At 43.0% G+C, this 12,112-nt stretch overlaps 1 protein-coding gene across 12 annotated transcripts in view; it reads left to right on the forward strand.

The window, feature by feature from the left end:
* ABCC5 (ATP binding cassette subfamily C member 5) overlaps positions 1 to 12,112 on the forward strand; it is a 200,400-nt gene that overhangs the window by 107,435 nt on the left and 80,853 nt on the right. For 3 of the 12 annotated variants that reach the window (XM_082393850.1, XM_082393851.1, XM_082393852.1), the window contains exons 1-2: positions 5,517 to 5,538; positions 8,016 to 8,196. In XM_082393850.1, coding sequence (XP_082249976.1) covers positions 8,071 to 8,196 — 126 coding nt within the window. In that variant the 5' untranslated portion in view covers positions 5,517 to 5,538; positions 8,016 to 8,070. Of the gene's footprint in view, positions 1 to 4,617; positions 4,752 to 5,412; positions 5,539 to 6,545; positions 6,664 to 6,733; positions 6,912 to 7,226; positions 7,250 to 8,015; positions 8,197 to 12,112 lie in introns of those variants that run through there. The other 9 variants (XM_082393856.1, XM_082393853.1, XM_082393855.1 and 6 more) reach the window with 8 other exon arrangements.

Below are 12,112 nucleotides of genomic sequence, written 5' to 3' on the forward strand. Positions count from 1 at the left end.
CAATGGTCGGTTTTTGCTCTTACTCTAAAGACCTATAACATGGTCTACCTTTGGAGACCTTCCCTTCCTTCTCCCACTGCCCGGCCTTTGTTGTTCCCTCTGCTTGGAGAACTCTCTCCTCTGCTCACTTCCACCATCTTCACCTCGCTAACTCCTACTATTCTTCAGATGTAACACAAACCTTTCTTTTCTGGTACATACCATAGTTATAGTTTAAATTTGGATTAATGTTTATCCAGGACTCTAAACCCCATGAGGGCAGGAAACTTGTCTGTTTTAACTCCATTGTATCTCTATCAAATATTGAATAAATGAGTATATTGAGTACCTTACACAACATAAATATATTTAACAATTCTGCATTGCAACATAGATTCTCTAGCCCCTTGCCTGAAGGTTGGAGAATATCAGCCTCCGCCCCAAAACACTTCACAACGTAAATACACTTCGAGGAGGGGATGCTTTGCAATTAATACCATGTAAATAAGTTAAGTCTTTGGCCCAGGCTATCCTTTGACAGGCCGAGGTAGTACCATGGTGTATTGAGATGTTGAACCAGGGTTGTATAGTGCTCATTCATTTTTTTAAAACCTATTTTTGAAGTATTCAGGGAGATTTTTGAAGATTTTTATTTTATATGAAGGTATCAGATATGCAGCTTTTGGGTACTACAATGTTTGAAGCATGGTTGGAAGTACCAGTATGCCTTGGAAAGGTGGCTTGAGGTGTGCTGAAAAAGGTTTTTCTTATCCCACCAGGTGGCCAGAGGTGCTTAAGGAATTCTCAGTAGATATATATCTATATGTCTATACCTATATCTATATTTATATATTTATATCTACATAAATCCTCAAGATTTTTCTGTTAAATTGAACATATCCCCACTGAGAGGAGAAATGGTTTGTTCCTATGATACTAAAACTTTTTTATTATGAAATACTTAAAGGCTACCCAAAAGTACAGCAAATGATTTTAGAAGCACCTGTGTACCCACTGCCAAGCTTTGTTAAATTTTAACATTTATAAGTCATTTTTACAAATTGATGTATAGTTGATTTACAATGTTGTGTTAGTTTCTGGTGTACAGCAAAGTGATTCAGCTATATATATATATATATATATATGCATATAATATATATAATATATATATTTGTTCTTTTTCAGATTCTTTTCCATTATAGGTTATTACAAGATATTGAATATAGTTGCCTGTGCTATATAGTAGGTCCTTGTTGTTTATCTATTTTATATATTGTAGTGTGTATCTGTTTGTTTTTTTTTTAAATTTATTTTTGGCTGCGTTGGGTCTTCGTTGCTGCACGCGGGCTTTCTCTAGTTGCGGCGAGTGGGGGCTACTCTTTGTTATGGTGCGCAGGCTTCTCATTGCAGTGGCTTCTCTTGTTGCGGAGCACGGGCTCTAGGCATGCGAGCTCAGTAGTTGTGGATCGAGGGCTCTAGAGCGCAGGCTCAGTAGTTGTGGCGCACGGGCTTGCTCCGCGGCATGTGGGATCTTCCCGGACCAGGGCTCGAACCCGTGTCCCCTGCTTTGGCAGGAGGATTCTTAACCACTGTGCCACCAGGGAAGCCCCTGTAGTGTGTATCTGTTAATCCCAAACTCCTAATTTATCTCTCCCCCCGCCTTTCCCCTTTGGTAACCATAAGTTTGTTTTCTATGTCTGTGAGGCTGTTTCTGTTTAGTAAATAAGTTCATTTGTATCATTTTTTAAGATTCCATGTATCAGTGATATCATATGATATTTGTCTTTCTCTTACTTACTTCACTTAGTATGATAATTTCTAGGTCCATTCAAGTCATTTCTTTTTTTAAAAATTTATTTATTTTTGGCTGCATTGGGTCTTTGTTGCTGCGCACGGGCTTTCTCTAGCTGCAGTGAGTGGGGGCCACTCTTCGTTGGGGTGCGTGGGCTTCTCACTGCAGTTACTTCTCTTGTTGCGAAGCATGGGCTCTAGGCGCACGGGCTTCACTAGTTGTGGCATGCGGGCTCAGTAGTTGTGGCTCACGGACTCTAGAGGGCATGCTCAGCAGTTGTGGCACACGGGCTTAGTTGCTCTGCTGCACATGGGATCTTCCTGGACCAGGGCTCAAACCCGTGTCCCTTGCATTGGCAGGCGGATTCTTAACCACTGCACACCAGGGAAGCCCAAAGTCGTTTCTTAAAGAAATAAAATATTACAGAAACAGATGAAGCCCTTTGTGTATCCTTCTCTGATCTTATTCTCCTCCTTCCAAACCAGAAGTAATTACACCTCAAATTTGTTGTTGATTGTGCCCAAGCCTGGCTTTACATTTTTAAACACACATGTGGGGCTTCCCTGGTAGTGCAGTGGTTAAGAATCTGCCTGCCAATGCAGGGGACACGGGTTCGAGCCCTGGTCCGGGAAGATCCCACATGCCAGGAAGCAGCTAAGCCCGTGCGCCACGACTACTGAGCCTGTGCTCTAGAGCCCGCGTGCCGCAACTACTGAAGCCCGTGTGCCACAACTACTGAAGCCCGTGCGCCTAGAGCCCATGTTCCGCAACAAGAGAAGCCACCGCAGTGAGAAGCCTGCGCAACACAACAAAGAGTAGCCCCTGCTCGCCGCACCTAGAGAAAACCTGCGCGCAGCAAGGAAGACCCATGCAGCCAAAAATAAATAAAATAAAATATATAATTTATTTTTAAAAAAACCAACCCCGCTGGCCTTCCAAGCTAAATTCTCTGGGGGCTCCTCCTCCCGTCGCCAGACCCCCAGGCTGAGAAGCCTGACGTGGGGCTCAGAACTTTCACTCCAGTGGGAGAACTTCTGTGGTATAATTGTTTTCCAGTTTGTGGGTCACCTACCTGACGGGTATGAGATTTGATTTTACTGCGATTTCGCGCCTCCTACCACCTTGTTGTGGCTTCTTCTTTACCTTTGGATGTAGAATATCTTTTCTGGTAGGTTCCAGCTTTTTGTCTATGGCTGTTCAGCAGTTGGTTGTGATTCTGGTGTTTACGTAAGAAAGGGTGAGCCCACGTCCTTCTACTTCACCATCTTGAGCTAATCTCCCTGGGTGTCTTTTCATCTTTGAGTGGCTGCTTGAGTTTTCTTTTTTGTGAACTGTCTGTTCACGTCATTTGCCGATTTTCCTATTAAGTTATTTACCATTTCTTATTGAGTTGTAGAAATTATTTGTATATTCTGTATTAAAAACTTCGTCAGTTATAATTTGTGGTTTATCTTTGTACTCTATGGCATCTTATATAGAAGTTTAAATTTTAATATAGTACAAATTTATCAAACTTTCCTTTATTAATTTGTTTCTGTATCTTGTTTAAGAAGTTCTTTTCTACTCCTAAGTTCACATAGATATTTCACATTTTCTTCTAAATGTTTGAAAGTTTTCCCTTTCACAGTTAGGCCTTCAAGCTACGTGAAATTGATTTTTCCGTGTGGTATGAAGTAGTAATCCCTGAGTTTTAAAAAATATGGATAACCAATGGTTCCAGTGCTATTCATAGAATCTTCTTTCTTCCTCTACTGATTTCTAATGTTTTCTCTGTTACAGATCAAGTTTACATGTATGAATGAGTCTGTTTCTAGGCTCTTTATTGCATTGGTATATTAATCCATCCTTGTGTAAGAACACTGTATTAATTACTTCAGCTTTATGGTACATTGGTGTGCTTTTTTTTTTTTTTTTTTTTGGCTGTGCCATGGGGCTTGTGGAATCTCAGTTCTCAGTTCCCTGACCAGGTATTAAACCTGCGCTCTTGGCTGTGAAAGCGTAGAGACCTAACTACTGGACCGCCAGGGAATTCCCTCCATTGATGTTTCATACTAGCTAGTTGTATAAAGGTAGAAGTCACTTTCCTTACTTTTTTTTTTTTTTTAATCTTTGAAATGGATAATCATAATACCTATACATAGGGTTGATATGGAGACTTTAAAAAATAAGCGTGTAAAGCACCAGATACAGAACAGGTAGGCACTCAACACAGTAGCTATTTATGTTATGATCATGTTGAAGATACTGTTGAAACACCGAGAAAGTGATCAGTCTCTTTGGAAACCTCAGTTTCATTTATAAAAAGAAAGGGATGAATTGGCATGCCATTTCTAAGGCTCTTGCCACTCTAAAAACTGTGATCCTGGCCTTTATTTGCTAGAAACCAGGCAGCATAACATTATGTGATGGGCAGTGGGATTAAAAGGAGAAAGGTGATAGCGCAGAGTCGTGAGCAAGCAGTAGTAAAACGTGAAGGGCCACTCATAAGATTTGGGGCTGGCTGGTCGCGAGGACATAGAGGCTACGATGACCTTCACAGTGCTTTCCGGTGCATAAACGGCCAAGCACCGCCGTGACCGCCCTGCCTACAAACACTGACTGTGCTGCCCGCCCACAGAGGGCTACTGTCTACCCTCCCGGCCACCCACTGGAACACAGGGCCTCAGAGAAGATTCCAGACAGGATCGCAGAAACTCTGGGAAGAATGGTGCAGAGCCTGGAGCGCGGTGGAAGGGAGGAGCGACCTGCACCTCCTCCAGGGCTTCTACGGTGCTTCTGGGAAATATAGTTCTTTGCCGCGAATCGAGCCTCGGGCTCCTGGAAGGGGGACTACAATTCCCTTCAGTCTTGGGAATTCTTTGTGCAGCACGCCTGCGCAGTCTGGCGGCCAATGCCGCTATAAAGGCTTGTTTTGCTCCGGGGCTGATGCTCGGGAGCGTGGTCGAGTGGCCGACGCGGTCGTCCTGGAGCTGGGGCACTGGTAGGTAGCGGCGATCGCCGTACCCCTTCCTTCTCTCTCGGGTTGTTGCGGGGACTATCTCCCGTGTGTTTCGTCCGGAGGTGGGGGACTGCGATCGAGGATGCGAGCAGGTCAGGGGAAGCCGGAGACCTGAGAAACGGGGCCAGGCTTCCCTCTAGTCTCCCGCCGCCGCCTCCTCCTCGGGACTTGACCCCTGAGGGCTGGTGGTGAGGTGGTGAGGTCCTGGCGTCGGAAGGCAGGTAGGGTGGGATGAGTGGTTGGGGTTGCCGGCCACATTCCCGGCTAACGCCACCAGGGGGTGCTGCGCCCGCGGCCCGTGGGTGTGGGTAGCTATCGCCTCTGCGGGCCCGAACTGGCCGCGGGAACGCCCTAGGGCCCCGGCATCCCAGGCGAAGCTGGCCTGAGAGAAGCCCCCATCCTCAAGGTTGTAGGGAGGCGGCTTGGGACACCCCCGCTCAATCCCCACAGAGGAGACTGAGCTGCCAGCGACCTCAGAAGCCAACCTCTCGTTTTGGCGAATGAGTAGTTGGAGGTTCGTGACAGAAGCACGCACAGCAAACACTTGGCAGAGTCCGGAATGGAATCTAGATCTCTTGACTGTCATTAGTGCCCTTTCCCCTTCCGCCACACAGAGCTGCATGGTGCTTTGTATTTATCACATAGGGGTCGTTTGGTTTCTGCACGGACGTGGGGAGGCAGGAGGCAGATGGGCACAGGAAAGACTGGCAAAGTTTCAGAAGGTTTTGAAGGAGAAGATGAACAGGTCATTCTGGGGTCTCCAGCGTGAGTAAGTGAAAGGTGCAGAAGGCCGGGGCACAAGTGGATGTCAGGGGGGTGGTAAATACATATCCTTGTAGCCTCAGGTCTTTTTGTGTAGCTGCAGGGCTTAGAACCAGATTCCTGAGGTGTTGGAAACCTAAGGAATGTTGTAATGAAGGCAATTTGGAAACACCAGTCTGGCTACTTACAGTCCTTGTAATCCTGTGCAGCCCCCTCCCCCCATGCAGTTTCGACTGCATCATCGTGCAGGAGAACGTCTACACTTTTATGACTGGAAAGAGAGTTTTGGTTAAAAAAAAAAAAAAAAGGCAGCTGACCAAGTAGCCTCTGCGCTGAGCACCTCTTTGGGTTCTCCCACTTTGAATATTCTGCTAGTGCCATCGTTCAGCTCTGACTCAAAAATAAATAAAAATACCTTCCCTTTTCCCTCTCATAATAGTTGGAGCAAGTTAGCATTTTTAAAAAGACTTTTAAACAACTTTAAGGGAGAACAGAAAGAAGAAAAGAGAGAAATACAAAAAGTATCCCGAAGAAGTCTAGCTAGTGATCTTTCCTTAACTGTTTTCTTCAGATCTGGGCCTTGTTCCCCAGACCCATTGGACTTCCTAGCTCTTGGCTGGCCTCCATGTGGGCTGCCCTGTCTTATATCCCTGATCCACAGAAGCTGGAATCCTCCTTCTGCTCAAGGCCAGGAGATAGTAGCTTTGTCCCTGCACAAGGCTTGCCTACTTTCAGAGCTGTGCCTCTTTCCCCAGGAAATTAAAGAAGCAGGAGTGTTAGAGGGAATGGGAAATTGCTCCCCACACCCTTCCAACATAGAATAACTTGGAATAAAGTGATTGAAAGAAACTGAGGTTACATGAATTCTTAGACAATTGAGATGATCTTTGTGTTCTTCCTGACATGGCATTTGGTATTGTGAGTGAGTTACAATACTTTGGCCTCTTCCCTTTCAAACTGCCTCCCCTCCACTTGCCTTTCTTCAAAGTAGGACTAATCTTTTCTGCTTTCCAGATAATCAGCTAGGCTGGGGAACCTTTGGAGGGGAAGGTTGGACTTCAGTGATCCCTGTAAGAAGGATTATTCTGATCTGCAGCTGCATCCTGACATTGGGGACACTGGCAGATGCCAGGTCTGTTTATAGTTTACGCTTGCTGAGGTCTCAGTGACGTGATTGCTGTGTTCTTGGTTGTAAGCCGGTGCTCTTTATGGTGCAGTTTGTCATTGGACAAGGTGACTTTTTTCTTTGGAGCTAAGTAACTTAGCAGTATCAACTCAGGGTACTTGAGCCAGACCCCTGAAAGGCAAGAAGTAAAGCTTTCTTTGTGCTGGAAACACGTCTCTGTGGAGGAGATTTAGTCCTTTTTATTTAGAGGATTTGTAAGTGTTCTCCTTTTTTTCTGATACCTTAAAAAATGAATTGTAGCTATCAGAATTATGTCCATACTGTTGTACTTTTAAGTCTCAGTGATAGCTAGGAATTTATGGAATTCAAAAGGCAACACAGCTACACTTCTTTAATTTCTAGTAAGGCTGGTATGAAAATTGTTTTCCCAACTTGTATCTGGGAAGCTTTGAACCATCTTAGAGTGGGGGAAATGTTTTAGAGACGTATGCTTGTGTTTTGTTTTTTCAGAAGTAACCAGAGTTGATACCAGATATTGATTAGAGATAACCAGGCTAGCAGGGTTTGGAACAGAGTTTCAGGTAGATACGAGGTAAGACTTAGTAGGACAGGGTAGGGAATTTGTTTTTGTTATTGTTTTTTAATAACAGCTTTGTTGAGATATTTTTGTATCATGAAATTCACCCCTTAAAGTATACCACTTGGTGTTTGGTTAGTATATTAACAGAATTGTGCAATCATCACTACTATCTAATTTTAGAACACTTTCAGTAACCCAAGGGGAATTTGTTTGTAAAGGTAAGGTGTAGTATTATTTTGTGTTTTAGCTATGTAACTTCACAGAGCTTTAAAAGCATCAGTTAACCCATTACCTAATTATAAAAATACAGAGATGGGATATATCATTGGTAGAATAAGTGTTTTATAAGTTTTCATTTAGTAAAATTTATCCGTTTTAAAATTGTGGAATTTGTAATGCTTGGAACAAACTTAAATTGTTTCCAGAAAGCCTTTTTTTTTTTTTTTTTTAAGACCTATCTAAATGCTCTGTACATCGTGATTGAACATAGTTGAAGGTGAAGAAGGCGGGTGTCTCTATCACTGTGTTTATTTTTTTAATCTTTTTTTTTTCCCCCTTAGAGGTGAGAGGAGAGAATTCTTCTTGATTCTATCACTCTGAATTTTTTTCTTGAAAAAATAAAATAGTAATTGAAAGATTTTTGAAAATTTATTTTTATAGATGTAATGACAGAAAACTTTAATGCTTTTGTCCTTTTTTTCCCCTATTTTAAAGCACTTTCGCTTATAATGAAGCACAATTTAGGAAATATCTGTCCTTGATGAATTTTTAATTTCAGAAATTCTCAAGTGGAACCAAGAGTCTGTGAGCCCTGGCACCTCCACTCAGAGAAGATGAAGGACATTGACATAAGAAAGGAGTATATCATCCCCAGCCCTGGTTATAGAAATGTGCGGGAGAGAACCAGCAATTCAGGGCAGCACCGAGACCGCGAGGACTCCAAGTACAAGACTCAACCGGTCAGTACTGCCTTGCTTGAGTCCCTCTTCTTACCTTCTTGCGGTGCTAGACCACACCTTCTCTCTTCACAAGATGCCTAATTTAAAATAAGTTTCTTTTTCTTTATTGGCTTTAGGTCACTGTTAAGAATTTATGGTTGTTTATGAAAGAGGAGAGTTTGGCTCTCAGCTTCTCACCTATTTTTCCCCTTGGGTTCTCCTCTAAAAAGGCTTTGCTTGAGAGAAGACAGTTTATGCCGGGTGGGGCAGGGGAAGGCCTGGGCAGGGAGCAGAGGGAATATGAACCATTAAACTTCATTCATGTACTTAAAATTGTTTTCTCCCTCTGCCTCTGTTGTCTGCCTTTAAAAGGTGACTCCTTTGGAGATTTTCATTCAGATTTCAGCATGTACTTGGAAGAATTCTAGATCGTTGGAGGATAATCAGTAAAATTTTCAAGTAAACCCATGAGTGTAAAGGAGCCTTTAGTTAATAACCTAATTTCCTCCAAGGGAAATAATGAATATACATTTTAAACTGGAAGAAATATCTTTATTCTGGGGAAAAAAATTATACCTTTTCTTGAATTGCAGAAGTAACTAATAAGGAAGAACGGGGGTTGCTGGGTAGGAAGTTGAGGTTTGTGTTCATCTATTTGTTCTGTGAAAATTGGAGAAAGATATGGCTCTGCAGCTGACACTGGAGTTTCTTTAGCCTGATGTTACCTGTCCCTCTTTGCTACCTGAAAGCTGTTGCCTTATTAATCAACATTTTCTAACTGATGGGTGTTTTCTGTTTCTGCTGTATATTATACAGTGCTTTCCCATTCGAGCTTAACTTTGGGGAAACATAGATTCAATGTAATCAGTATCAAATCCTTAAGGTGCCAGTTTTGTACCTTTTCTTTGTCCCTTTGTCCAAACCTTATGTTAATTAAACACGTATCGGGTATCTTTTGAATGCTAGACACTGTTAGTATAGCACTTAAACTGGAAAAAATCACAAAGGTAACACTGGAGCAGGGCTTTGAAGACTGATGAAGTGGGGATGCTTTCAAGCTGCTTAAGTCATCTGTGCCTTAGTGGTGTATGAATAAAATGGTATCAACGGTAGAACCTAACTCATGAACTCCCTTGAGGATTAAATGAGCTAATACATATAAAATGCTTAGAATGGTGCCTGCCACATAGCCTGTGCTCAAAAAGTGTTAGGTCTTAGAGCTAGTTGTCTAGAGCATAGGATGTATGTGAGAAAGCTCTGCCCGCCACGCTAAGGAATCCTTTACTCTGGGTGTTGGGGAACTATTGGAAGCTATTGAGAGGATTTTTTTCTTCTAACTTTTTTATTTTGAGATAATTGTAGATCCACATGCAGTTGTAAAAAATAATACAGAGAGATCCCATACATACTTCATCTAGCTTCCCCCAGAGGTAACTTCTTGCATGCTGTAGTATAATATCACAACAGATTATTGATTGACATGGATACCATCCAACCACCTTATTAAGACTTCACCAGTTTCACGTGCACTCATTTGTGAGTGTGTGTAGTCTATGCAATTTTTCCACATGTGTAAATCTGTATGACCAGCACCCCAGTAGAGATACAAATCAGCTCCACCAAAAGAATCTCTCATGCTCCCTTTTTAGAGCCACAGCCACCTCCCTTGCCCTCTCCCCCAATCTTTTTTTTAAATAAATTTATTTATTTATTTATTTTTGGCTGCGTTGGGTCTTTGTTGCTGCGCGCGGGCTTTCTCCAGTTGCAGTGAGCAGGGGCCACTCTTTGTTGCAGTGTGCAGGCTTCTCACTGCGGTGACTTCTCTTGCTGCAGAGCACAGGCTCTAGGCACGCGGGCTCAGTAGTTGTGGCTCACAGGCTCTAGAGCGCAGGCTCAGTAGTTGTGGTGCACAGGCTTAGTTGCTCCACGGCATGTGGGATCTTCCCGGACCAGGGCTCGAACCCATGTTCCCTGCATTGGCAGGTGGATTCTTAACCACTGCACCACCAGGGAAGTCCCGGTCTCTCCCCCAGTCTTTGGCAACCACTTATCTGTTCTCCATCTCTGTAATTTTGCCATTTTAAGAATGCTGTACAGGGCTTCCCTGGTGGCGCAGTGGTTAAGAATCTGCCTGCCAATGCAGGGGACACGGGTTCAAGCCCTGGTCTGGGAAGATCCCACATGCCACGGAGCAACTGGGCCCGTGAGCCACAATTACTGAGCCTGCGCGTCTGGAGCCTGTGCTCCGCAACAAGAGAGGCCGCGATAGTGAGAGGCCCACGCACTGCGATGAAGAGTGGCCCCCGCTTGCCACAACTAGAGAAAGCCCTCGCACAGAAACGAAGACCCAACACAGCCATAAATAAATAAATAAAAGAAAGGCAAGTAACTTTAAAAAAAAAAAAAAGAATGCTGTACAAATGGAATCATATAGTACGTAACCTTTCGACATTGGATTTTTTCACTCAGCCTAACTCCCTTGAGATCCATCTAATTTATTGTGTGTATCAATAGTTCTTTCCTTTTAATTGTAATTTTCCATGTTATAGATAGACCACAGTTTGTTTAACCATTCATCTGTTGAAGGACATTTGGGTTATTTCTAGTTTGTAGCTATTGCAAAAAAAGCTGCTCTGAACCATTTGTGTATAGGATTTTGTGTGAATAAAATTTCCATTTCTCTGGGTAAATTCCCAGGAATGTAATTGCTGGGTCATATGCTAAGTGCATGTTTAGTTTTATCGGCAACTTCAGTACTCTTTTCCAGAGTGGCTGTATAATTTTATATTCCCACCAGCAGTGTATGAGTGATCCAGTTTCTCTGCATCCTTGCCAGTATTTCGTGCTATTAATTTTATTTTAGCCATTCTGATAGGTATGTCTGATATCTCATTGTAGTTTTAATTTGCATTACCTAATGACTAATGCAGTTGAGCTGAGATTCTTAAGACTTGATTTTTATCTTAGGAAGATTAGTTTTGAGGCAGTGTAGGAAAAACCTGTATGAGAGAAAGAGAGAGACAAAATACAGGGAGCAATCTGGAGGCTCCTGTGCCAGCCCATGTGAAAGAGGCCAAGGGTCTGTGTCCAAGCATAATAGTGAGGATGGAGGAGAGGGGAGAGATTTGGGGGCATCTCTGGAAGGGGAGGGGAACGTTGGGGTGCCTGGGATTCGTGGTAAGGATTTAAAACTATTGATGGACATGTGGGAAGAGAAGGAAGGAGAGGAGGTAAGAATGAGTTTGCTTTTGAACATGTGGAATTTGAAGTGCATCCGCGTGAGATGATTAGTAGATAATTAGAGCATAGGCAAGGAGTAGAGCAGGGACAAGTTTTGGAGTCATTAGTGCATTCATGTAGATGAAGCCTTAGGAGTGAGCAAGCTTGCCCATGGGTAGCTTGTAGAGCAGGAAGAGATGGAACCTGGGAAGGTAGTGTGTGGCCCTGTGAAATTTCTGGCGACAGAGGCCCTGTGCAGTTGGTTAGAGCAGAACTGACATTAGCGTGTGCAGTGGGAGCAGCAAACTTTTCCTCCGTGGGTGGAGAAGAACTGGAAATGGAGTCACTGTTGTGCCTTTTGTCCCCTAAATTATTAAGTCAGGCACCAGACAGCAAGTTTCCTTTGTGTGACTGAGCCTCATCTTGAAGAAATAGGAGGCTGATACCAACCACTTTTATAAAATCTGAGCAGTCCACATGAATTTCATTTTCGTTATCCTTCGATGTTTCCTAAACTTTTACATTTGAGTACTGTTTTCCTGTTTTTTACCATATCCTGTACCCTCTGAACTTTTTTTTTTTTTACTTAAACTATTTCTTCTAGTTTTTTTTTTTTTTGATGTGGGCCATTTTAAAGTCTTTATTGAATTTGTTATAATATTGCTTCTGTTTTATGTTTCGGTTTTTTGGCCGTGAGACATGTGGGATCTTAGCTCCC

Source organism: Balaenoptera borealis (genome assembly GCF_965194805.1).
Source record: "Balaenoptera borealis genome assembly, chromosome: 5".
NCBI lineage: Eukaryota > Metazoa > Chordata > Mammalia > Artiodactyla > Balaenopteridae > Balaenoptera > Balaenoptera borealis.